Source organism: Coregonus clupeaformis, chromosome 27 (assembly GCF_020615455.1).
Source record: "Coregonus clupeaformis isolate EN_2021a chromosome 27, ASM2061545v1, whole genome shotgun sequence".
Lineage (NCBI taxonomy): Eukaryota > Metazoa > Chordata > Actinopteri > Salmoniformes > Salmonidae > Coregonus > Coregonus clupeaformis.
In genome coordinates, this window is record NC_059218.1 from 4,777,321 (window position 1) to 4,804,285 (window position 26,965).

General features: G+C 42.6%; 1 protein-coding gene across 1 annotated transcript in view; it reads right to left on the bottom strand.

Moving 5' to 3' along the window:
• Nucleotides 1-10,948: 10,948 nt before the first annotated feature.
• LOC121541419 (stromelysin-3-like) overlaps nt 10,949-26,965 on the bottom strand; it is a 56,343-nt gene continuing 40,326 nt past the window's right edge. The window contains exons 3-8 of the mRNA XM_045208004.1: nt 23,981-24,124; nt 18,015-18,148; nt 17,346-17,560; nt 16,697-16,901; nt 15,379-15,639; nt 10,949-12,968 (exon numbers count right to left, since the gene is read on the bottom strand). Of these exons, the coding sequence (XP_045063939.1) occupies nt 12,784-12,968; nt 15,379-15,639; nt 16,697-16,901; nt 17,346-17,560; nt 18,015-18,148; nt 23,981-24,124 (1,144 nt within the window). The 3' untranslated portion in view covers nt 10,949-12,783. The remainder of the gene's footprint in view (nt 12,969-15,378; nt 15,640-16,696; nt 16,902-17,345; nt 17,561-18,014; nt 18,149-23,980; nt 24,125-26,965) is intronic.

Sequence of the window (26,965 nt, forward strand, 5' to 3'; positions counted from 1 at the left end):
GTCGGCAAGTTGCACAATCACCAGTGGGCTGTTATTCATTGTCACTGTGAGGTACTTCAAGTAGATACAGTGCATTCGGAAAGTATTCAGACCCCTTGACTTTTTTCACATTTTGTTACGTTACAGCCTTATTCTAAAATTGATTAAATCTTTTTTCCCCCTCATCAATCTACTCACAATACCCCATAATGACAAAGTGAAAACCGGTTTTTAGAAATGTTTGCAAATTTATTAAAAAACAGATACCTTATTTACATAAGTATTCAGACCCTTTGCTATGAGACTCGAAATTGAGCTCAGGTGGGTCCTGTTTCCATTGATCATCCTTGATGTTTCTACAACTTGATTGGAGTCCATATGTGGTAAATTCAATTGTATTGGACATGATTTGGAAATGCACACACCTGTCTATATAAGGTCCCACAGTTGACCGTGCATGTCAGAGCAAAAACCAAGCCATGAGGTAGAAGGATCCTTGATGAAACCCTGCTCCAGAGCGCTCAGGACCTCAGACTGGGGCAAAGGTTCACCTTCCAACAGGACAACGACCCTAAGCACACCTGTTTTTGCTTTGTCATAATGGGGTATTGTGTGCAGTGGCGATTGTTTTTGGTGGGGTAAACAAACAAAATAAATGTTAGATGCATGCCAGCAAAGCCACAACATTAAACGATACATTAATTTGACTATAACGGTGACCACAAACTGTTAGGGCCTACATAAAGCTGTCCCAACAGCAGTCCCAACACTTTACCACTGTTACACCTGGCTATCAGCGGAGCCTTGTCTGGCAGCGAAACAGTTCATTCAGCCTCATTTACTGCCTTTAAAAAATATATAGCTGATATGGCTGACTTGCTTAAACAAATGTGGTTTCTACTGACAATTGAGATGTACAAACTATGGCGTAAGGGAACGACGAGCGGAGAAGAGGCAGTCTGTAATTTCGATTTAAGGCATTCATGAGCGAGCTAGGACCGACGTAGTCAATATAATGATTTGTTCAGCACTTTTGAAATGTATAGCGACAGAATTCAGAACATGGGCCGTTCTTACCGTATTCTCCTTGTACACCACGTCAGAACCGTAGGATAAATAAAGGAGGCATATAAGCAGACAATGAAAGTTCTTACAATATTCGATGACCAAATTATTAGGGTGAGGCACATGGGCTACTAACAGCTTACTACACAACATACAGTATACATATCTCCCTGGCATATTACATAATTTATGCAGCAGCATACAATACATTTTTGGACTCCCCTTGTTGTGCTGTGCTCACTTGAACAGGAAGGTGGCACGGCGGTCCTTCGTGGGCAAATTTTGTCATCAGTCTGGCATTCTCTGGATTTATGGTGCTTTCAAGACAACTGGGAACTCTGAAAAAAAACAAGATTGAATCATGACGTTAGTGATCTTCAGGTCGGAGCTCTAAAAGAGGCCAGAGTTCCCGACCTGGAATTCCGAGTTGGATCACTGTTCAAAACGAATTTTCCCAGTCTGAGCTCATTTTTTTCAGAGTTCCCAGTTGTCTTGAACACACTGAAGTCTGAGATTTCCGAGTTTCCAGTTGATTTGAAAGCGGCAGAAGTCATGCTGGATTTGACAGCATGGCCAATGTTGAATGTTTATCCTTTTAAGCTTGGAAAAGAGACCCTTAAACCCAGACTTGGACCACACATCCACTCCACTGAAGAGCAGGCTAGTGATTGCTTTGCAATGCTTGCAGTTAGCCACTGATTCCTTCCATACAGCTCATTGTTGAATTTGCGATTTTCAACTTGTGTAATGTTTATGTCTAATGGCCGATGAGCACCGATACGTTTTATCTATAATTGCTCTTCTTAATTTCTCTGCATATGACCAGGATTGAAAAGGATTTGCCAGTAGATTGTCGACTTGATTCATAATGATGACTGCTAGCTTGCTAGCTAAGATTTTGAAAGTATGTTGACATGATCAGTCCAATCAAAGCTACTGTAGGTATAATGTGATTTGACGTCATTTTATCTGTGGCCAATGACCTTGAGCCTTCTTGGATGGGGCACTTCTAATGTAACTCTATGGCAGCACCCAAGGGGCTTGAATTTTTTTGCTCTCCCTGTAGATTTTGCAGTGTCCCCATGAATGACAGAACACTGAGCCAATCACGGCGCAACTAGAGAACATTACCAACCCCTACGCGCCTTATTTTCCGCTGGCTGCCCCACCACAATAGAAAGCACTGAGCTAGGCTGAAACACCTGCATTTTGGAGCTGCCTTACTCAAGAAAGCAAAAACGAGAGCATGTTTGTATGCGGCTTTATTAACTCAAATATTTATTTACTTTTTACATTGTTTGCAAATTGATATGTGACACGTATTAATGCCAAAATAACATGCAAAACAGGCTCTGCCCTGAATGACGGTTCGCCACTGATTGTGTGTAGATTGATGAGGAAAAATGTTTATTTAATACATTTTTGAATAAGGCTGTAATGTAACAAAATGTGGGAAAAAAGTAAAGGGGTCTGAATACTTTCCGAATGCACTGTATGCTTCATTCTGTGTGACATTTAGGCCAGCAAATGAAGTGTGTTTCTCTTCAGTTCTCTCAAGCTCTTCCTTGTGACATAATCTCCTAGACTGAAGTGGTGAATCTGCTTGGTTCCTTGGTTAAACACACTTTTCGCTCTGGTCCCCATTTAAGCTGATTATACCGGACAATTATGTAAACCCACACTTTTCACGTTTGAGCTATTGTGTTCTCAGGGTAAGATTTTCCATTGTGGCCCTTTGAAATACAAAATGGTGTATCTTCAGCAATTGGAGACTGTTCACACGAAACTGAAAATGGACCCCCATTTACCATGGACTGTAAAAGATAAACGACAAACCACAATCCTTTGGCAACCGATCACATTTATTTCATTGGTGGCAGTGTTAGCAGTGATGAATGAGCTTTAAGGGCTGTTTCAGATCTATGGACGTTCCTGGGTATCATTTGCCACTTTGTAAGTTTCATGCTACAGGACATCACACCAGTATGCACTTGACATACCTCCAAGGGCATTTTAAGTGCATTTGATTATGTCCAGATGAATGTTACATATAAATGTGGAGAAAAACAACTTTACTAGGTGTGCTGTTGAAAGAATAGCTGCTAACACTTAAGGCTGTGGTTATAATGCATTGTAAGACTTGTCATAAGCATTTATGACCCCCTTTCAATGTCTTGTACTGACTAAACAGCCATTTTGAAACAGTTTTGCTACATAGAGAGTGTGGCAGACCAGGGGGTTTGGTCAAGACGTTTACACAGATCAGAAACGGACAGAATTGTATTAGCTCGGTTTAAGGGTGTTTACTTAAATAATAAACAAAGAGAAAATAACAGGTCTCCTCCAGGAGACGACCTCCGGGATACTGTCTTCTGGGCTCCGGGGTCTTGCTGTATCCTGTGGGGATCAAAACCGAGCTCCCTCCGTTATTTCTGGTACTGAGCACGACTATACGGGAGTAACCTCTCTTCCCCACTCCTGTGTGCTGCCCTTCTGGCAGCTTCATAGGACTTGTCCAGCTGGTGAGCAATCAGCCCCTTGATTACTCACCAACCACAATCAGCCCCAATTAGTCCTGGCCGGAGAGCCCGTCGAGACCTGGCACGTCCAGCAGAGGGAGCCATCGCCGCGTGATGTCTGTCACTAGGCCTCGACGAGTCTCCCCATGGTGGCTAACCTGCTGTACACCACGAGACATATTATGAGCATTATAATAAGGCAAATGCTTATAACATGTAATAACTCATACCTGTCCGTTGCATTATACCTGTCCGAATTCTTCATTAGCGTCATACCGGTTTGTGAAGTCAATGAAAAATTAAGTCATTTTTCTGTAACTGCCATTAAAAGCCTCACTCCGCGGCCAAAAACAATTTCTGCTCTGATAGTAGTTAAAATGCTGTATCATAGTGGTCTTTCCCCTATGGGCCCTCCTAATCCAAGCCCTGGAGTTCTTCAATGATGTACCCCCCAACTGACATACCCCACAGACAGGATTTATTTACATTTTACATTTACATCATTTAGCAGACACTCTTATCCAGAGCGACTTACAAATTGGTGCATTCAACTTATGAGACAACCACTTTTTTTTTCTTTTTTTTTTGTGGGGGGGGGTAGAAGGATTACTTTATACTATTCCAGGTATTCCTTAAAGAGGTAGGGTTTCAAGTGTCTCCGGAAGGTGGTCAGTGACTCCGCTGTCCTAGCGTCGTGGGGGAGCTTGTTCCACCATTGGGGTGCCAGAGCATAGCTTTGACTGGGCTGAGCGGGAACTGTGCTTCCGTAGAGGTAGGGGAGCTAGCAGGCCAGAGGTGGATGAACGTAGTGCCCTTGTTTGGGTGTAGGGTCTGATCAGAGCCTGAAGTTAAGGAGGTGCCGTTCCCCTCACAGCTCCGTAGGCAAGCACCATGGTCTTGTAGTAGATGCGAGCCTCAACTGGAAGCCAGTGGAGTGTGCGGAGGAGCGGGGTGACATGAGAGATCTTGGGAAGGCCGAACACCAGACGGGCTGCGGCGTTCTGGATAAGTTGTAGGGGTTTAATGGCACAGGCAGGGAGCCCAGCCAACAGCAAGTTGCAGTAATTCAGACGGGAGATGACAAGTGCCTGGATTAGGACCTGTGCCGCTTTCTGTGTAAGGTAGGGTCGTACTCTGCGAATGTTGTAGAGCATGAACCTGCAGGATCGGGTCACCGCTTTGATGTTAGCGGAGAACGACAGGGTGTTGTCCAGGGTCACGCCAAGGTTCTTTGCACTCTGGGAGGAGGACACAATGGAGTTGTCAACCGTGATGGCGAGATCATGGAGCGGGCAGTACTTCCCCGGGAGGAAGAGCAGCTCCGTCTTGCCAAGGTTCAGCTTGAGGTGGTGATCCGACATCCACACTGATATGTCTGCCAGATATGCAGAGATGCGATTCGCCACCTGGTTATCAGAAGGGGGAAAGGAGAAAATGAATTGTGTGTTGTCTGCGTAGCAATGATAGGAGAGACCATGTGAGGATATGACAGAGCCAAGTGACTTGGTGTATAGAGAGAATAGGAGAGGGTCTAGAACTGAGGCCTGGGGGACACCAGTGGTGAGAGCACGTGGTGCGGAGACAGATTCAATTTCCGCTCGGCTGCCCGGAGCCCTCTTCTGTGAGCTCGCAATGAGTCGTCAAGCCACGGAGCAGGAGGGGAGGACCGAGCCGGCCGGGAGGATAGGGGACATAGAGAGTAAAACGATGCAGAAAGGGAGGACGGTTGAGGAGGCAGAATCAGGAGATCGGAGGGAGAAGGATTTAGCAGAGGGAAGAGATGATAGGATGGAAGAGGAGAGAGTAGCGGGAGAGAGAGAGCGACGGTTGCGACGGCACATTACCATCTGAGTAGGGGCAGAGTGAGTAGTGTTGGAGGAGAGCGAGAGAGAAAAGGATACAAAGTAGTGGTCGGAGACTTGGAGGGGAGTTGCAGTGAGATTAGTAGAAGAACAGCATCTAGTAAAGATGAGGTCAAGCGTATTGCCTGCCTTGTGAGTGTGGGGGGGGGGTCAAAAGAGGAAAGGAGTGGAAGGAAGGAGGCAGAGAGAAATTAGTCAAAGGCAGACGTAGGGAGGTTAAAGTCACCCAGAACTGTGAGGGGTGAGCCATCCTCAGGAAAATAACTTATCAAGGCGTCAAGCTCATTGATGAACTCTCCAAGGGAACCTGGAGGGCGATAAATGACAAGGATGTTAAGCTTGAATGGGCTAGTGACTGTGACAGCATGGAATTCAAATGAGGAGATAGACAGATGGGTCAGGGGAAAAAGAGAGAATGTCCACTTGGGAGAGATCTAATTTATCTTATTAGAACCATCATCATTCAGCATCTGGGGGCTCAGATTCCCACTGTACACTTGATTGGTTGAAGCAGACTACAAAATAGGCTAAATTGCATTAGTGGAAACCAAGACTGTTTTCAGTGCAGGTCTGCTGGTTTTGACTATCAGAAGTGACTTTTTGTAGCAGGTTAGGAGAATTAACGTGGCAGGTTAGGAGAATTAGGTTAACGTTAGGAAAAGTGTTCGCTAAAATGCTTAAATTATCGAGGACGCTACTCAGCCATATCTAGCTACAACCTGCCCTGAGAACAGTCTTGGTTTCCACTAATGCGATGCTGCACAAAAATGACAGATCTACGGTTTGACTTATGCTTGCCTAAGCAGAAGTACAGAGAAAACACCATCAAACTCATTGGAAGTAATCAGAACTTCGTTTGGGTGGAAAAAGTTCTGAAACCATCTGTTTTTCACTCAAAACATTGAAAATGGATGATCAAATTGACACTCATTTTTTGGAACCAGATACATTGTGGTAATTGAAGTATAAAAAAACTCAACTACAAATGTAATCTTGAGGTGCACATTTACATTATAGCAGCTACAAAAAAAGTATATATGTTTTATTGTCACACACCGGATAGGTGCTGTGAAATGTGTTGTTTTACAGTGTTAGCCATAGTAGTACGGCACCCCTGGAGCAAATTAGCAGTGGTGGAAAAAGTACCCAATGGTCATACTTGAGTAAAAGTGAAAGTCACCCAGTAAAACACTACTTGAGTAAAAGTCTAAAAGTATTTGGTTTTAAATATACTTAAGTATCAAAAGTAAATGTAATTGCTAAAATATACATAAGTATCAAAAGTAAAAGTATAAATCATTTCAAATTCCTTATGTTAAGCTAACCAGATGGCACCATTTTCATGTTTTTAACATGTACAGATAGCCAGGGCCACACTCCAGCACTCATAATTTACAAACAAAGCATTTGCGTTTAGTGAGTCCGCCAGATCAGAGCCAGTAGGGATGACCAGGGATGTTCTCTTGATAAGTGTGTGAATTGGACCATGTTCCTGTCCTGCTAAGCATTCAAAATATAACGAGTACTTTTGGGTGTCAGGGAAAATGTATGGAGTAAAAAGTACATTATTTTCTTTAGGAATGTAGTAGAGTAAAAGTAAAAGTTGTCAAAAATATAAATAGTAAAGTAAAGTACAGATACCCCCAAAAGCTACTTTAAAGTATTTTTACACCACTGCAAATTAGGGTTAGGTGTGTTCTGGCCCCTGGAGTTGGGGTTTGAGTTCCTTTAGGCTATTGTGTCATTCCATTGTTGACACTTGGGGTAACTGTCCTGAGTCTGTGTGCTGTTCGTTTAATATGCTAAATCCTGTAGAAGAAGAATTGTTTACATTCCAAAATGGTGAAAGTCACACTGTGGAAATGCAGATGTTATCAAGCTCCATCCTTGCTATCATTTTGTAGAAGCATTGTCTGTAAGTCAAATTAATCATAACACATTTGGCATTCAATTAATGATGATATTTTGCCCTGCAGTAAGACACTGGAAGTTGGCAATTGCATAACAATTTAGTGAACACCATGAGAACTGTGAGAAATACACTCCCCTCCGTATTTATTTGGACAGTGAAGCTAAAACGTTCAATTTAGCTCTATACTCCAGCATTTTGGATTTGAGATCAAATCTTTTATGAAGCGACAGTACAGAATGTCAACTTTTATTTGAGGGTATTTTCATACATATCTGTTTTACCTTTTACAATTGAAAGCACTTTATGTATCTACAGTGCCTTGCAAAACTATTCATCCCCCTTGGCGTTTTTTCTATTTTGTTGCATTACAACCTGTAATTTAAATGGAATTTTATTTGGATTTCATGTAATGGACATACACAAAATAGTCCCAATTAGTGAAGTGAAATGAAAAAGATAACTTGTTTCAAAAAAATAAATAACAGAAAAGTGGTGCTTGCATATGTATTCACCCCCTTTGCTATGAAGCCCCTAAATAAGATCTGGTGCAACCAATTACCTTCAGAAGTCACATAATTAGTTAAATAAAGTCCACCTGTGTGCATTCTAAGTGTCACATGATCTCAGTATATATACACCTGTTCTGAAAGGTCCCAGAGTCTGCCACACCACTAAGCAAGAGGCACCACCAAGCAAGCGGCACCATGAAGACCAACGAGCTCTCCAAACAGGTCAGGGACAAAGTTGTGGAGAAGGACAGATCAGGGTTGGGTTATAAAAAAATATCAGAAACTTTGAACATCCCACAGAGCACCATTAAATCCATTATTTAAAAAATGGAAAGAATATGGCACCACAACAAACCTGCCAAGAGAGGGCCGCCCACAAAAACTCATGGACCAGGCAAGGAGGGCATTAATCAGAGAGGCAACAAAGAGACCAAAGATAACCCTGAAGGAGATGCCAAGCTCCACAGCGGAGATTGGAGTATCTGTCCATAGGACCACTTCTGTGGTCCTCTGTAGCTCATCTGGTAGAGCACGGCGCTTGTAACGCCAAGGTAGTGGGTTCGATCCCCGGGACCACCCATACACAAAAATGTATGCACGCATGACTGTAAGTCGCTTTGGATAAAAGCGTCTGCTAAACGGCATATTATTATTATAAGCCGTACACTCCACAGAGCTGGGCTTTACAGAAAAGTGGCCAGAAAAAAGCCATTGCTTAAAGAAAAAAATAAGCAAACACGTTTGGTGTTCGCCAAAAGCCATGTGGGAGACTCCCCAAACATATGGAAGAAGGTACTCTGGTGAGATGTGACTAAAATTGAGCTTTTTGGCCTTCAAGGAAAACACTATGTCTGGCGCAACCCAACACCTCTCATCACCCCGAGAACACCATCCCCACAGCGAAGCATGGTGGTGGCAGCATCATGCTGTGGGGATGTATTTCATTGGCAGGGACTGGGAAACTGGTCAGAATTGAAGGAATGATGGATGGCGCTAAATACAGGGAAATTCTTGAGGGAAACCTGTTTCAGTATTCCAGAGATTTGAGACTGGGACGGAGGTTCACCTTCCAGCAGGACAATGACCCTAAGCATACTGCTAAAGCAACACTTGAGTGGTTTAAGGGGAACCATTTAAATGTCTTGGAATGGCTTAGTCAAAGCCCAGACCTCAATCCAATTGAGAATCTGTGGTATGATTTAAAGATTGCTGTACACCAGCGGAACCCATCCAACTTGAAGGAGCTGGAGCAGTTTTGCCTTGAAGAATGGGCAAAAATCCCAGTGGCTAGATGTGCCAAGCTTATAGAGAGATACCCCAAGAGAACTGCAGCTGTAATTGCTGCAAAAGGTGGCTCTACCAAGTATTTAATTATTTATTGTTTCAACCCAAAAAATATGTTGCATCTTCAAAGTGGTAGGCATGTTGTGTAAATCAAATGATACAAACCCCCCAAAAATCCATTTTAATTCCAGTTTGTAAGGCAACAAAATAGGAAAAATGCCAAGGGGGGTGAGTACTTTCGCAAGCCACTGTATGCCTCTGTGGTATAAAGCCAATAAAAGAGAAACCTGCACACTGCTCTTGCTCATAACACTTGTTTTATAAGCCCAGAATATCACTTTGTGCTCCCTGCAACAGTCAGCAAGGTTAGTTGGGGAAAATATATGTTCTCTTTCATTCTGTTATATGCCTATTCTTACTATAAAATATATGTGTTGTTGACTGTGATAAAGGCACGGGATCATAGGCAGCGGGTTCAAGTTTAGGAAAACGAATTTTCACTAGAAAAATGCACCTTTATAATAAAACATTCCATGCATCATTGCATTTGCAGACTTATGTAAGATGATACTATTTATTGGTAATGTGATGAGTAGATTTGATAGTCATAATTTAGGCTATTAATATAACTCAATCACTGTTTGCAAAAAAAGACTGTTCAATGCATGGCTGAGCGCGTATAGTGTAGAGTAGGCCTAGGCTACAGGCTATATCAGATAGCCTACCTTTCTTTGCACAGGAAAAAATGTGGCTTTTATAAACACGTCATGCAATTCTACTACACTTTATATGACTGGAGGCAGCAGAATCTTTCTTAATACGATAAATTACGGGTAGCCTACTTTGCTGACACTGACAAATATACACTTTATTATACAAAAGTATGTGGACACCCCTTCAAATTAGTGGATTCGGCTATTTCAGCCACACCCGTTGCTGACAGGTGTATAAAATTGAGCACACCGCCATGCAATCTCCATAGACAAACATTGGCAGTAGAATGGCCCGTACTGAAGAGCTCTTTCAACATGGCACCGTCATAGGATGCCACCTTTCCAACAAGTCAGTTCATCAAATTTCTGACCTGCTAGAGTATCCCAGGTCAACTGTAAGTGCTGTTATTGTGGAGTGGAAACGTTTAGGAGTAACAACGGCTCAGCCACGAAGTGGTATGCCACGCAAGCTCACAGAACGGGACCGCCGAGTGCTGAAGCGCGCAGCATGTACAAATCGTCTGTCCTCGGTTGCAACACTCACTACCGAGTTCCAAACTGCCTCTGGAAGCAACATCAGCACAAGAACTGTTCGTCGGGAGCTTCATGAAATGGGTTTCCATGGCCGAGCAGCCGCAAACAAGCCTAAGATCACCATGTGTAATGCCAAGCGTCGGCTGGAGTGGAGTAAAGCTCGCCGCCATTGGACTCTGGAGCAGTGGAAACGTTCTCTGGAGTGATGAATCACGCAGTCCGACGGATGAATCTGGGTTTGGCGGATGACAGGAGAACGCTAGCTGCCCCAGTGCATAGTGCCATCTGTAAAGTTTAGTGGAGGAGGAATAATGGTCTGGGGCTGTTTTTCATGGTTCGGGCTAGGCCTCTTAGTTCCAGTGAATGGAAATGTTGTACATTCAGTATATATTATGTATTTTATTTGTTGTATTGTTTCCGGTTTGGACCCCAGGAAGAGGGGTCCAAACTGCATTGGCAGCGGCTAATTGGGGATCCCAATAAAATACTAAATACTAAGTGAATATAGTGAAACATTTTATTTGCAAAACAAAATGTAATTTTATTCAAACCAATATATTTTTTATTGGTATCAAAGTATTATACAGCATTTATAAAAAAAGAAATATTTACATAGTATAAAATATATTTACGTAAAAAAAAAAAAATCATAGGAAAGGTGGATGGTTAGATTGATATCTGGGATACTTACATACACATGGTTAAAAAACTGTGTTTGGGAGACATTTCAACAGACAATGCTCTGTAGCCAAAAATAACCCGTGCAAGTGAAGGCTCTTTCACCTCAGCTATGTGAAATAGTTATCTTGCAATCAATGACAGATCACAATGTATCAAAAAAAGTGAGGAAATGGTATCAGTGGCCTGCACTGATACACTGCAGCACCAATTACTTTTTCATTGACGCTAGCTGCATGACAAATGGCTGCACACTACAACATGAATAAAGTTTACAGGACCATCCTGGAGTAGTCAGAGAAGAGCATGAAGGACGTTTTACCTGATGAGGTATCACTGTGACAACTGTTGATATGCAATGCTTGGCTTCCACCACTGTAAAATCATATCAATGTTGTTTTAAAGGGACATTATACTCCAAAATCAAACTTTGTCATACATCTTCAGGCCTCAAAACTAGACTAAAGTCAGGATGAATTCACAACCCTCTAGCTATATGCATCAACCGCAAATAAATGGAAAAGATAAGCTTATCGTTTCCATTCATTTTGGATTGTGGCATATAGCGGGATGTAGAAAACAGATGTCCTAGGTCGTGGATTTACGTTAACAGAACACTACTTTTAAGGTATCAAAACATCTGACAAACGTTGATTTTGGAGTGTAATGTACCTTTAAGTGTTAAAGGCAAAGCACTTTATTTGAGGTACACGTTTACCTTCCTCGTTGAGTCTGTTTGAGCACCTGTGTGTGAAATAGAAAGCTCAATGAGGCTGGAGAGAAAATGTGGGTCCCTGTCAAATAGGTTTACACTGCTACACCTGATAGGTTTTGTCGAAACAATGGCAGAAAAGAAAGCGGGAAAATGCTTGAGACTCATCTGTGGATAAAAAACGTTTGACAACACATAAACAACAATAAATAAGAATGAAGGCTATATATCAAGTAAAATATATATATATATATTCAGCAGAGGCTATAGTTTGTTAAATGTGCATTTCCTGAGAAGAGTATCATTGGCTGTTGATGGGGTGATGAGCACCAATAAGAAACATGGAATTGTCACCTCACTTTTCTAGTACACCGGTTGACGTTTTAAAAGAGAAAAGTACTCATACAGTATTGAAATAATACTCTAACTACTGTTTCTAATGATTTGAAAATGCCACTGTTCAATAGTAGGTTAAAGAGGCTATACAAAACCTTTGTAATAGTCATTGGCCTCTGGTACAGAACAAAGGCAAATACAAGTAAATAAAATAACATTCCACTACTTATTATTCGATGCAATAAGAGGTAAGCATTTGTCTTGAGACAAAAAGCTGGCTATTGATTGATTGCGTTATGATGGTCAATAACTAAAGTGTTGAAGTTACTTATCTTGAATGAAGATGTCCATTTACAGTTACCAGTTGCGTACATAGATTTATTTTCAGTTAGCTGGCCGTGTGCTCTTTAACGTATCTCTGAAAGCCTGTGCATCGATTTTACACCAGCAAATATCATATTGTGGATGGTATACCCAATTCATCCATTGAAATATGACCTCAATTTCTAGTGGTCTTCAGACAGCCACGGACCTCAGACTGGGTTCATAATGAAGGTTTCAACCAAGTCCTCACCTCTAATAGACCAACAGCTGCAGTCAACCTGTTGATGTCACGCAATGATGAAATTATATCAGTCTAAAGTCCCACTGGAACGACATCAGTCTTAAGCACAAACAAATTAATTTGGCCGTGATATTCCATTCACCTCTTGGGGCGATACGGACTCTTCCTGGGCTTTATCGATAATAGGAAGCGGGCAGCCAAAGAAGTCCATGCCGATATAGCGTGGGTATCCTTCCAGAACCTTCATCTCCACCGGGTCAAACTTCCAATACTGTATCCCACTCAGGAAATGAGCATATCCTGTCAAGAGGACAAAGGGTCAACAATCAGTCCACTGCAGTTCAACAGAATTATCATGGCTTGTATACACACACACACACACACACACACACACACACACACACACACACACACACACACACACACACACACACACACACACACACACACACACACACACACACACACACACACACACACACACACACACACACACAAACTCTTTCAATGTCAGTGTCACTTTAAATGCATTCAATGTCAGCAGGACGAACCCTGATGACTCGCTGGCTCGCGACACGTACAAGGCAAGCAGGTACAAGCTGAAGCCTCCGTCCTAGACAAGCTTAACACATTCTATGCTCGCTTCGAGGCAGACAATACCGGGCCATCCAGGAAGGCTCCGGGCAACCAAGTGCTTTCGCTCTCCGAGGCAGACATGAGGAAAACCCTCAAAAGAGTGAATATCCACAAAGCCGCCGGCTCAGATGTCATCCCTGGCCGCATCCTCAGTGTGTCCTGACCAGCTGGTGGGCGTCTTCTCGCACATCTTCAACCTGTCCCTGTCCCAGGCTGTAGTCCCCTCCTGCTTCAAGGAGACCACCATCGTCCCAGTGCCCAATAAAAACAAGGTGACATGCCCAAATGACTTATTGCCCCGTCGCACTCACCCCGGTCATCATGAAGTGCTTCGAGAGAGAGGCTGGTCATGACCCACATCAAGGCCAGCATGCCAGGCACACTGGACCCACTTTACATCGCTACTCACATGACCCTAACACATCTGGACAAGAAGAACACCTATGTGAGAATGCTGTTCATTGACATGCCCCGATCCAAATCAATGGGACTGCAGTAGAGAGTCAGCCGTTTTAAATTCCTTGGCGTCCATGGACCAACAACACCACCACTCTTCCCACTGGGCACACACTGGTTGAATCAATGATTTTGTACGTTTCTATGTGGAATTTTCAATGCAATTTCAACGTATATTGTTTTGATGATTATGTTGAAATTAGATTGTAACAACCTTTTAGTCAGTTTAAGTCAATGTATTGAAGTTTAAGTTTTACCCTAATTTCAATGTTTACAACGCTGGTTGAAATGAAATAAAAACAGTGCTGGTTAATGACTTTTTCAAATCCAATGTATTTTCCATGTTGATTCCACATCACAATACATTCACAAATTATGTTGAAACAACATTGATTCAACCAGTGTGTGCCCAAGTGGGTTGTCAAAAGGGCGCAATAGCGTCTCTACTTTCTAAGGCGGCTGAAGAAATTGGGCATGCCACCACGTGTCCTCTCCAAATGCTACTGCTGCACCATCGAGAGCGTTCTGACCGGTTGCATCACGGCCTGGTAAAGGAATTGCTCCGTCCACGACCACAAGGCCCTCCAGTGGGTGGTGAAGACGGGCCAGTACATCACTGGGACCGTGCTTCCACCCATCCAGGACATCTACTCGAAACGGTGCCTGAGGAAGGCCCCACACCCCAGCCACAAGCTGTTCACTCCCTTACCGTCGAGCAGACGATATCGGAGCTTGAGGTCTGAAACCAACAGGCTCAGAAACAGTTCCCAGCTAGCACATAACGTTCTGAGAATCATATGATTCTTAGAGCTTGGTGAGAGCACAGTTGTCTTATGGTTATTTTGCATACAACTGTGAAGGAAAATGTTATGTTTGTGCTTTTCTAATAACCAATTTGACTGGGTTCATGCAAGTGACTGATTGATATTGTCTGGGAGGAATCCTTACTATAAGTATAAGCAATTTAGCAGTATGCCCAGAATATTGCTGTATGAGAACCGAAAGGGGTATCTCAGTTTGAAGGACTCAGCTTGGAGAGAAGAAGCCTCGTGAGGTATTGGTCAGTCACATGCAGGAACTAAAGTTAATGATGAATAATGAATAATGTAAATCATACTTATATAACTTTGTATAGCCGTATATAAGAGAACTAACGGGACTCCCGACCGACATGTACTATGGTGCTTTAAGTTTGTTGGAACCTCTCCAGCTTGCTGATAATAAATAATTATTCATTTAATATTTACTTCAGTGTCCCTGGTGGTAATTTCCACAACACAACCTTCCCACAACGTTCTGGGAATGGTGCAGGATAGCTGCTTGGCTTTGGAACATTTATGTTCGTATACTTATCTTTTATTATTTCTTATTGTTGTTGCATTGTCGAGAAGGACCCTGCAAGTAAGCATTTCGTTGGGCGGTGTATACCATGTGTATCCTGTACATACAACTAATACAACTTGTAACTTGAAACACACACAATTGAACTGTCAGAAATACACAATTGCTTGCTATCAATTCAACTGGGCACACACAACACCACATGGTGGATCATGGCCAAATATGTACATTATTAACTTATCTTTTCTTCTTATAGTAATGCAAGTACGACTCTCACCATATCGGTCCTGAAAGGCGGCGTCGATGTCCATGGGGATGCCCCTCCAGTCCTGCATGCTGCGCGGGTGGGCTGTCTCCACCCGGTTCTCCAGGGGGCTGAAGCACCAGTAGGTGCCCGACTTGAAGAGGTAAGTCTTCTGGGCCTTGTCCTCGCCCCACATGAGGGCTGCCTGGATGTCCGACACGTGGAGGCCCAGCCGACTCAACGAGTCCGGCCCAGTGATCTTCCTCTCCGCGTCAAACACCCAGTAACTGTCACCTTTTGATGATGTCACACACAGGGGACCCAAATGAGAACACACCATAAATTGCTCGTCTTTTAAGACACAGATCTAGGATCAGATTAGGATTAGTCTACTCCCAATTGTAATGTTAACTTTTTGTGGGATGGAATCATATCAGACCCTGTATCACTTTGTAGGGGCAACTTTTGTGCTAAGCAGACGGTGGGTCACATAAACCACTTCAGATGCACAGGCTGAAACCTGTACCCTGTGTTTCATCTCCCTCCCTACTGCTGCTGTTTGTAGGAGCTGTGGACCTAATTGGCCCACCCAAACACTGGCTAAGCCCTGGTGGGAGGTGGGGAGTTTACATGACCATTAAAACAACACACACATACATGCACACTACACACACTATACACCCTTGCAAGTGTGGACCGTGTTTCTGTCATCTGTCATCACTATGATTGACATTGTTCAAATAAACAAAACCAGAGCATAAGAGTCCTTAAGCCATGGATTGTTTGTGTATGAATTAACTAAAATCACTTGCATTTACCCCCCTGCATATTTTCCCCCTGGTGATCTGCTGTCTAATACTTCCATTTTAGAAGTTTGACCTAACTTGACTTTCAGAAAAATGGCTCTCAAAGCACACACTTTCGGTCCCACTCAGAACTGCTACCAATGTGCCAGAGTCTGGTATAGCAGTCTAAACTCCCAACTCTGGACCACACAAGTCTCACCTTGGGCCTCTCCTGTCTGTACCCTTCCTTTCTTTACCCCTACCATACCTGTCTCCAAATTTGCTTTGAAATGTCCTGTCATAAAATAATTTCTCCTTTAAAATATATATATATATATATAGTTGCAAGCAGCCATGTTTCAAGCCCTATGGCACTACAGCGCCACCATCAGGATAACTTTGACTTATTGCCCTTGGACGAGCTACTTCTTACCATACCTGCCAAATATCAGAGCTCAAAAGCCACTGCTACCAACAGAGCAGTGGAGCCCATAGAAATATACTTACTCAAATGGGTAAAGGCCCCCAGAGTATGGTAGTTATTCTGTTTTTATGGTGGAACCCACCTTGGAAGAACCAGCTGTTTCCAGTCTTGTCTTCATAGGCCGCATCAATGTTATTGGGGATCCCCCTCCAGTGGCGCGTTGCTAGCGCCGGGTACCCAACCTGCAGTCGGCCGTCGCGGATACGCCACACATAGCGGGACTTGAAGAAGAACAGCTCGCCCCTGATCATGGACACTGCGTCAAAGTTAGTCCTGCAGGGGTCCGGCTGTGGCCAAGTCATGGCGAGAGAGACACACAGTGAGCACAGGTTGTCATGCAAAAGCAATATGGCGGAAGCTCAACTCAGCCTATTGGAAGGCTAGACACTTTCTTGAATCTCAACTTTTGTCAACAATATTAATTGGGCCACTGAAATGAGCATTGCGTATAAGCCTACTAATGTTTAAGTTTATTGAGAAAGTATTCACACCCCTTGACTTTCTTTTTGTAAAAATGTTTCTTCCACTTTGACATTACAGAGTATGTTGTGTAGATCGTTGACAAAAAATGACAATTAAATCCATTTTAATCCCACTTTGTAACACAACAAAATGTGGGAAAAGTCAAGGGGTGTGAATACTTTCTGAAGGCACTGTATATGCTCCCAACAATGGATGTGATCACTAATAAGTTGAACTTCTATTAATGTTTTGTCATGTGCTGTCCTCACCACAGTGTTTTCGATCTCATTGGTCTCTGTGATGACAGGCGGGGCTTTCCGCGGTGGGCCGTAGAGGTGTTGGATGCCCTGCTTGTCATCGTCACTCAGACCCAACGGGTATGAGAAGCTGTAGAATGGGGACATGACGGCTCCGTCGACCAGGGAGTGCTGGAGGCCGAGGACGTGGCCAAACTCATGGGCCGCCACCTGCAGGAGGTCTGTGCCTGAGGGACCACCATGGGACATAGGACAAGGGACAGTAACAGAGGGCTTTAACCAAACTTTCCTGAGCAAGATTTAGGCAGTAACCTTGTAGTATCTTTGGCGATGTTTATTCAGTATCTTCCCTTATAAACTACTACGGATGTAGGATCCTAATTTGAGCCATTTTGCTACAGAAAGAAAATAATTCTGCAGCAACAAGAAATGAGACTTATTATGTGGATTATAATTAATGGGCATTTTTGTAGGGGTGATACATTTTTCGTAAGGTAAAATCAAGTAAAAAATTTCAAAGTGGAAATTACAAACTTCAGAACCCTTTTTAAACCTCAAATACACTGCAAGTTTTAAATGTCCTGCATTGCAGGAAAGTTCTCCTGCAACAGGGTGTTCAAATTAAGATCCTACATCTGTACGTATAGGCTCATAAATCGCTTATTTATGCTATTCACTCACCCATGCTGTTGCCAACTGTCCAACTCTCGTCATAGTCAAAGTGGATGTCCCCTGCCCGGTGAGTTCTGGGAAAAAAGGCATGAGCCAGAATGCCTCCAGGACCATCAAAGGGCAGGTTGTCACCATGCCAGTACCTACACAACAAACACAGAGGCACAAGGCAGGGTGGTCACCCATTTTGTTTTAGACAAAGTTCACCTCATGACCACTTCATAAGTCATAACGTCACTTTAGGGGCTCCGTACAAATCTGATTTACGTGTTTGTTATTAAGTTTGTACTTTACATACAAGGGATGTATCCATTTTGAGATGAATTAAGATTCACTTGAAGGGGATATTGACACTGAATATTTGCTGGGTTCTCGGCTCAGATATTCAAGTAGGCTCCATTGGACCTTCTGTACAGTAAATGATCAAAGTAATGCTGTCATCGCAGACAGTATTTAAAATTTATAAAATTTTGATTTTGTGTCCCTGGCCTACACACTATACCCCATAATGTCAAAGTAGAATTACAGTGGGGAAAAATTTTTTTAATCAGCTACCAATTGTGCAAGTTCTCCCACTTAAAAAGATGAGAGAGGCCTGTAATTTTCATCATAGGTACACGTCAACTATGACAGACAAAATGAAGAAAAAAAATCCAGAAAATCACATTGTAGGATTTTTAATGAATTTATTTGCAAATTATGGTGGAAAATAAGTATTTGGTCAATAACAAAAGTTTCTCAATACTTTGTTATATACCCTTTGTTGGCAATGACACAGGTCAAACGTTTTTTGTAAGTCTTCACAAGGTTTTCACACACTGTTGCTGGTATTTTGGCCCATTCCTCCATGCAGATCTCCTCTAGAGCAGTGATGTTTTGGGGCTGTCGCTGGGCAACACGGACTTTCAACTCCCTCCAAAGATTTTCTATGAGGTTGAGATCTGGAGACTGGCTAGGCCACTCCAGGACCTTGAAATGCTTCTTACGAAGCCAGTCCTTCGTTGCCCGGGCGGTGTGTTTGGGATCATTGTCATGCTGAAAGACCCAGCCACGTTTCATCTTCAATGCCCTTGCTGATGGAAGGAGGTTCTCACTCAAAATCTCACAATACATGGCCCCATTCATTCTTTCCTTTACACAGATCAGTCGTCCTGGTCCCTTTGCAGAAAAACAGCCCCAAAGCATGATGTTTCCACCCCCATGCTTCACAGTAGGTATGGTGTTCTTTGGATGCAACTCAGCATTCTTTGTCCTCCAAACACGACGAGTTGAGTTTTTACCAAAAAGTTCTATTTTGGTTTCATCTGACCATATGACATTCTCCCAATCCTCTTCTGGATCATCCAAATGCACTCTATCAAACTTCAGACGGGCCTGGACATGTACTGGCTTAAGCTTAAGATTTGAGTCCCTGGCGGCGTAGTGTGTTACTGATGGTAGGCTTTGTTACTTTGGTCCCAGCTCTCTGCAGGTCATTCACTAGGTCCCCCCGTGTGGTTCTGGGATTTTTGCTCACCGTTCTTGTGATCATTTTGACCCCACGGGGTGAGATCTTGCGTGGAGCCCCAGATCGAGGGAGATTATCAGTGGTCTTGTATGTCTTCCATTTCCTAATAATTGCTCCCACCGTTGATTTCTTCAAACCAAGCTGCTTACCTATTGCAGATTCAGTCTTCCCAGCCTGGTGCATGTCTACAATTTTGTTTCTGGTGTCCTTTGACAGCTCTTTGGTCTTGGCCATAGTGGAGTTTGGAGTGTGACTGTTTGAGGTTGTGGACAGGTGTCTTTTATACTGATAACAAGTTCAAACAGGTGCCATTAATACAGGTAACGAGTGGAGGACAGAAGAGCCTCTTAAAGAAGAAGTTACAGGTCTGTGAGAGCCAGAAATCTTGCTTGTTTGTAGGTGACCAAATACTTATTTTCCACCATAATTTGCAAATAAATTCATTAAAAATCCTACAATGTGATTTTCTGGATTTTTTTTCCTCAATTTGTCTGTCATAGTTGACGTGTACCTATGATGAAAATTACAGGCCTCTCTCATCTTTTTAAGTGGGAGAACTTGCACAGCTGGTGGCTGACTAAATACTTTTTTTCCCCACTGTATGATTATAGAAATGTTCACAAATTAATTAAAAATGAAAAGCTGAAATGTCTTGAGTCAATAAGTATTCAACCTCTTTCTTATGGCAAGCCTAAATAGGAATAAAACTGTGCTTAGCAAGTCACATAACAAGTTGCATGGACTCACTCAATAATAGTGTATAACATGATTTTTAAATGACTACCCCATCTCTGTACCCCACACATACAATTATCTGTAAGGTCCCTCAGTCGAGCAGTTAATTTCAAACACAGATTAAAACAAAGACCAGGGACGTTTTCCAATGCCTCACAAAAATCCAATGCCTCTACCCTATTGGTAGATGGGTAAAAAAAAAAGCAGACATTGAATATCCCTTTGAGCATGGTGAAGTTCTTAATTACACTTTGGATGGTGTATCAATACACCTAGTCACTACAAAGATATAGGCGTCCTTCCTAACTCAGATGCAGGAGAGGAAGGAAACCGTGGGGCCAATGGTGACTTTAAAACAGTTGCAGAGCTTAATGGCTGTGATAGGAGAAAATTTAGAATGGATCGAAAACATTGTAGTTACGCCACAATACCAACCTAAATGACAGAGTGAAAAGAAGGAAGACTGTACAGAATAAAACTATTCCAAAACATGCATCCTGTTTGCAATAAGGCACTAAAGTAAAACTGTAAAAAACAAAGTGTTATGTTTGGGGCAAATCCAACACAACATATCACTGAGTCCCACTCTTCATATATTTAAGCATGGTGGTGGCTGCATCATGTTATGGGTATGCTTGTCAGCAAGGACTATGGTGTTTTTTGGGATAAAAATAAATGGAATAGAGCTGAGTACAGGCAAAATCCTAGAGGAAAACCTGGTTCAGTCTGACACTGGGAGATACATTCACCTTTCAGCAGGACAATAACCTAAAACACAAGGCCAAATATACACTGGAGTTGCTTACCAAGACGACATTGAGTGGCCTAGTTATAGTTTTGCCTTAAATCGGCTTGAAAATCTATGGCAAGATTTGAATGACTTAAAAAATCCAAAACAGAAATACCTTATTTGCATAAGTATTCAGACTCTTTCCTATGAGACTCGAAATTGAGCTCAGGTGCATCCTGTTTCCATTGATCATCCTTGAGATGTTTCTACAACGTGATTGGAGTCCACCTTCGCCCCAGTCTGAGGTCCTGAGCGCTCTGGAGCAGGTTTTCATCAAGGATCTCACTGTACTTTGCTCCATTCGTCTTTCCCTCAATCCTGACTAGTCTCCCAGTCCCTGACACTGAAAAACATCCCCACAGCATAATGCTGCCACCAGCATGCTTCACTGTAGGGATGGTATTGGTCAGGTGATGAGCGGTGCCTGGCTTCCTCCAGACGTGACGCTTGGCATTCAGGCCAAAGAGTTCAATCTTGGTTTAATCAGACCAGAGAATCTTGTTTCTCATGGTCTGAGAGTCCTTTAGGTGCCTTTTGGCAAACTCCAAGAGGGCTGTCATGTGCCTTTTACTGAGGAGTGGCTTCCGTCTGGCCATTCTACCATAAAGGCCTGATTGGTGGAGTGCTGCAGAGATGGTTGTCCTTCTGGAAGGTTTTCCCATCTCCACAGAGGAACTCTGTAGCTCTGTCAGAGTGACCATCGGGTTCTTGGTCACCTCCCTGACAAAGGCCCTTCTCCGCCGATTGCTCAGTTTGGCTGGGCAGCCAGCTCTAGGAAGGGTCTTGGTGGTTCCAAACTTCTTCCATTTAAGAATGATGGAGGCCACTGTGTTATTGGGGACCTTCAATGCTGCAGATATTTTTTGGTACCCTTTCCCAGATCTGTGCCTCGACACAATCCTGTCTCGGAGCTCTACGGACAATTTCTTCGACCTCATGGCTTGGTTTTTGCTCTGACATGCACTGTCAACTGTCGGACCTTATATAGACAGGTGTGTGCCTTTTCAAATCATGTCCAATCAATTGAATATACCACAGGTGAACTCCAATCAAGTTGTAGAAACATCTCAAGGATGATCAATGGAAACAGGATGCACCTGAGCTCAATCTCGAGTCTCATAGCAAAGGGTCTGAATACTTTATGCAAATAAGGTATTTCTGTTTTGTATTTTTTATAAATTAGAATTTTTTTTGAAAAACCTGTTTTCACTTTGTCATTATGAGGTATTGTGTGTAGATTGATGAGGGAAAATTTTAATTTAATCCAATTTAGAATAAGGCTGTAACGTAACAAAATGTGGAAAAAGTCAAGGGGTCTGAATACTTTCCGAAGGCACTGTATGTAAATTCGATATTTATGTATTTCATTTTAAATCAATTTGCAAAAAAATATATATATGTTTCCACTTTGTCATTATGGGGTATTGTGTGTAGATAGATGGGTGAGAAAAATATATATTTAATCAATTTTGCCTGTTGACAACAAACTGTGGAATAAGTCAACTGGTATGAATACATTCTGAAGGCACTGTAGGTCTGGTCTGAAGGTGGATACTGTAAAACTACAGTCATTTACGACAAGGGAATGTAATGCTGTTGTGCTCGTGCCAGAACGAGAAATACGATGAGGTTGGGAAAAGTTTGCCCTGAGGACGTTCATTCACATAAACCGCAGTAAACAAGTCCTGCTTTGTAACATTCAAGCGTGGGTTGGAGAGGGGGGGGAAATCCACCCTGGAGCATGGCTTACAGATGTAGCATGTTAATTTGAGCCAGTTTGCTACAGCAGGAAAATAATCCTGCCGCAACAAGAAATGTGGATTATAATTAATATAAATGTTTTGAAGGGGTTGATACATTTTTCGTTGAGGCATAACAATTCTGACCTTTTAAAGTGGAAATTACAAACTTTAGAAGCCTTTTTAAACCTTGAGCACACTACAAGTCTACATTTCCTGCAGTGCAGGACAATTCTCAGGAACAAAACAGTGATCAAATTAATATCCTACATCTGTATTATAGACATCGGTGAGTGACGGGCAGGGCTGGGGTCAATTCACCTCCGTTTAACTGAGTTGGTGAATTCAGGGTCTGGATTGGAAATTCAGTTCAGGAATTATAGAAACTTTCTTTGAAAATAACTGACCATTCACCAATTCATACATACAGTACATGCATCTCATTTTTGGATTGAGTAAATAGAAATTGCCCCCAAGGTTGGTGATTGGACTGAGATAACTGAACACTGGTGTTGGCCTGTTAGACATTTTACACCTGTACTAGTTGTAACACCCCTCCCTTTATTTCCCATCTTTCCTAAACAGACAACCCCTAACTCACCTTCACATAGCTGTATGAATGTCCAACAGCAGAGCAGATTATCTGTCCAACCATCTCTAATCCCTTAACTCCTTTTAAAAAGTTCCTTGTGATTTTGTCTGATAAAATGACAACTTCACCTGTCTAAGTCAACAAGATGAACCTGATAAAAAAGCACTCTAGACATATGAAATGCAATCTCCTATGTGCTGTCAATAGTTGTTGTAATGGTTGAATGCTTCACAGCTCAGTCAGACATACTGAGTTACATCAGGTAAGTGATATAAGACATACATATACTGTATGGCAGTGCTGATGTGTACTTCACAAATACTGTGATTCATTTCTAGTTGAGTCATGCACAGTTATGCTGGTATATTGAAAGTATATTGAAAAACGGTCATATTAATTGATTGGACATTTTTCTCTTTATTTCCTAAACTTTTTATTGATTTCCTGAAATAAGTGAGTTGAAAAAGAGTTGATCTTGATCCCAAGCCTGGCACTTTGGATGCCTCAGGTTCTCAGAGTGTTAGCCAATACAATGTGTTTTTACCTCTTACTATAATGCACAAAATGCACAAATACAAACTTATAACATCTATCATCTAGTATGATTATTACCTGGTGAAGTCGATGATGATGTCAGCTCTCCCACTGCTGACCTCGGTAAACTTCAGGGGCGTGACGTCACTCCACACACGCAGCGCCTCCTGTAGGATTCGACGCACTTTCTCCTTACACAGCTGCCAGGGGAAGCGCATGATCCTGTGACACACACACACACACACACACACACACTTGTGTCAGGGACCACCCGTGTGATTGGCATCTTTGTGTTCTACCCATAATCCTCTTTTGCAGGGAGCAGAGTGAGTGCCACCCTTCTCTGGTTGCTTTATGGGCCACGGGGTGACCCTGGCCTCGGCCCGGGATAATCTGGCTGTTGTGAGAGAGAGGCTGCAGTAAAGTGGGCGCAATGGCAGATCAACTGACACCATGATGGCATGGTTCATATCCAGCAACATGAACAAAGACTATGATATAGAGGTGCTTGCATACTGACCCAACTAACCAACCAACAACCTTTATTCAGAATCATGTATTCGGATTCATACTTCAGTATTTCAAGGCATAGGTCATGTGCAGTACATAGCAACATAACTTTCACTTGTTCACAGTTGATTACCAGAGAAGGCTGAAGAGAGAGTTGACGGAGGTTGTTTGTGCTTCCAAACAGTAAGACCTGCTTTATTATGACAGGCGTTGACAGACAGAAAGGGCAGCGCTTGTTTTCACCAGGCTACTCCGTATGGAGGACATTTAAACAACCGTGACATGTTTTGTCTCAATCTCCATCTCGTTTTTCATATTATGGGTTACCCAGTCGGTGCCAATGCCATTATCCACCACCTCTTTCATTCGCAATCCGTTGTCCCCCTGCCCTGCAGGCATTTTCTTGATACCAGCCATGGCGGTTACCACTTACATTCTTCATTTTAGATTTCATAATGGCTTGTGTGGGTTGTTGGGGGCGTTAGAGAAATGGATTGTGTCTCATTGTGTGGAGGCCCTACATGCATGCCCAAACAGGAGAGGCCATCCTTGTGCTGTTACTGTTTAACCCCACTCTACCTAAAAAAAAACTCCCTAACCCTGCGAGGGTGATGCATGCCGGGGCCTGATTCCACCTACAGCCCCAGATGCCTGCAGCAGACTCCCATTAAAGTGCAACTGACAGTGTTTAAGCAACATGAAATCTTATTAAAATCATATACAACCCCAGGAACCTTAAAAAAAAAAATCTGACAAGCGAGCGCTTATATATGGTCATTTTTCACATTTTCATAAATGTATGGAATATTTGGGAATGACGTACAGTACCAGTCCAAAAATGTGGACACACCTACTCATTCAAGGGTTTTTCTTTATTTTTACAATTTTCTACATTGTAGAATAATAGTGAAGACATCAAAACTATGAAATAACACATATGGAATCATGTAGTAACCAAAAAAGTTTTAAACAAATCAAAATATATCTTAGATTTTAGATTCTTCAAAGTAGCCACCCTTTGTCTTGATGACTTTGCACACTCTTGGCATTCTCTCAACCAGCTTTACCTGGAATGCTTTTCCAACAGTCTTGAAGGAGTTCCCACATATGCTTAGCACTTGTTGGCTGCTTTTCCTTTTTACTCTGCGGTCCAACTCATCCCAAACCATCTCAATTGGGTTGAGATCGGGTGATTGTGGAGGCCAGGTCATCTGATGCAGCACTCCATCACTCTCCTTCTTGGAGGTGTGTTGGGTCATTGTCCTGTTGAAAAACAAATGATAGTCCCACTAAGCGCAAACCAGATGGGATGGTGTATCGCTGCAGAATGCTGTGGTAGCCATGCTGGTTAAGTGTGCCTTGAATTCTAAATAAATCACAGACAGTGTCACCAGCAAAGCACCATCACACCTCCTCCTCCATGCTTCACAGTGCGAACCACACATGCGGAGATCATCCATTCACCTACTCTGCGTCTCACAAAGACACAGAGGTTGGAACCAAAAATCTCAAATTTGGACTCATCAGACCAAAGAACAGATTTCCACCGGTCTAATGTCCATTGCTTGTGTTTCTTGGCCCAAGCAAGTATCTTCTTCTTCTTTGGTATCCTTTATCAGTGGTTTCTTTGCAGCAATTCGACCATGAAGGCCTGATTCACGCAGTCTCCTCTGAACATTTGATGTTACTTGAACTCTGTGAAACATTTATTTGGGCTGCAATTTCTGAGGCTGGTAACTCTAATGAACTTATCCTCTGCAGCAGAGGTAACTCTGGGTCTTCCTTTCCTGTGGCGGTCCTCATGAGAGCCAGTTTCATCATAGCGCTTGATGGTTTTTGCGACTGCACTTCAAAAAACTATAAAAGTTCTTTAAATGTTCTGGATTGACTGACCTTCATGTCTTAAAGTAATGATGGACTGTCATTTCTCTTTGCTTATTTGAGCTGTTCTTGCCATAATATGGTCTTGATCTTTTACCAAATAGGGATATCTTCTGTATACCACCCCTACCTTGTCACAACACAACTGATTGGCTCAAACGCATTAAGAAGGAAAGAAATTCCACAAATTAACTTTTATCAAGGCACACCTATTAATTGAAATGCATTCTAGGTGACTACCTCATGAAGCTGGTTGAGAGAATGCCAAGAGTGTGCAAAGCTGTCATCAAGGCAACGGGTGGCTACTTTGAAGAATCTCAAATATAAAATATATTTTGATTTGTTTAACGTGCGTTTGGACAATTAATAGACACTACAGTAAATAAAACATCTGTCTTGTCCAAGACCGGAGTCTACGCAGACCGGTGCGCCATAGCCAATCAGAGCTACAATAGGCCTATATGCAAATAAGCCATTTGCCACACGGGCCTGCACTTTGAACTGGAGTGTGTGTTTACAGGCAGCAGCAAATGACACCTGCATCTCTAAATGTAGCCACTGAAAAACCATGAGGGGCAAAAGTCTGTCACTCACCCACTCCTCCAATGACATGACATCCTCCTAGTAGCTAGCTAACGTTAGGCTCCGTGTTTTTAGCGTGCTAAATGAATA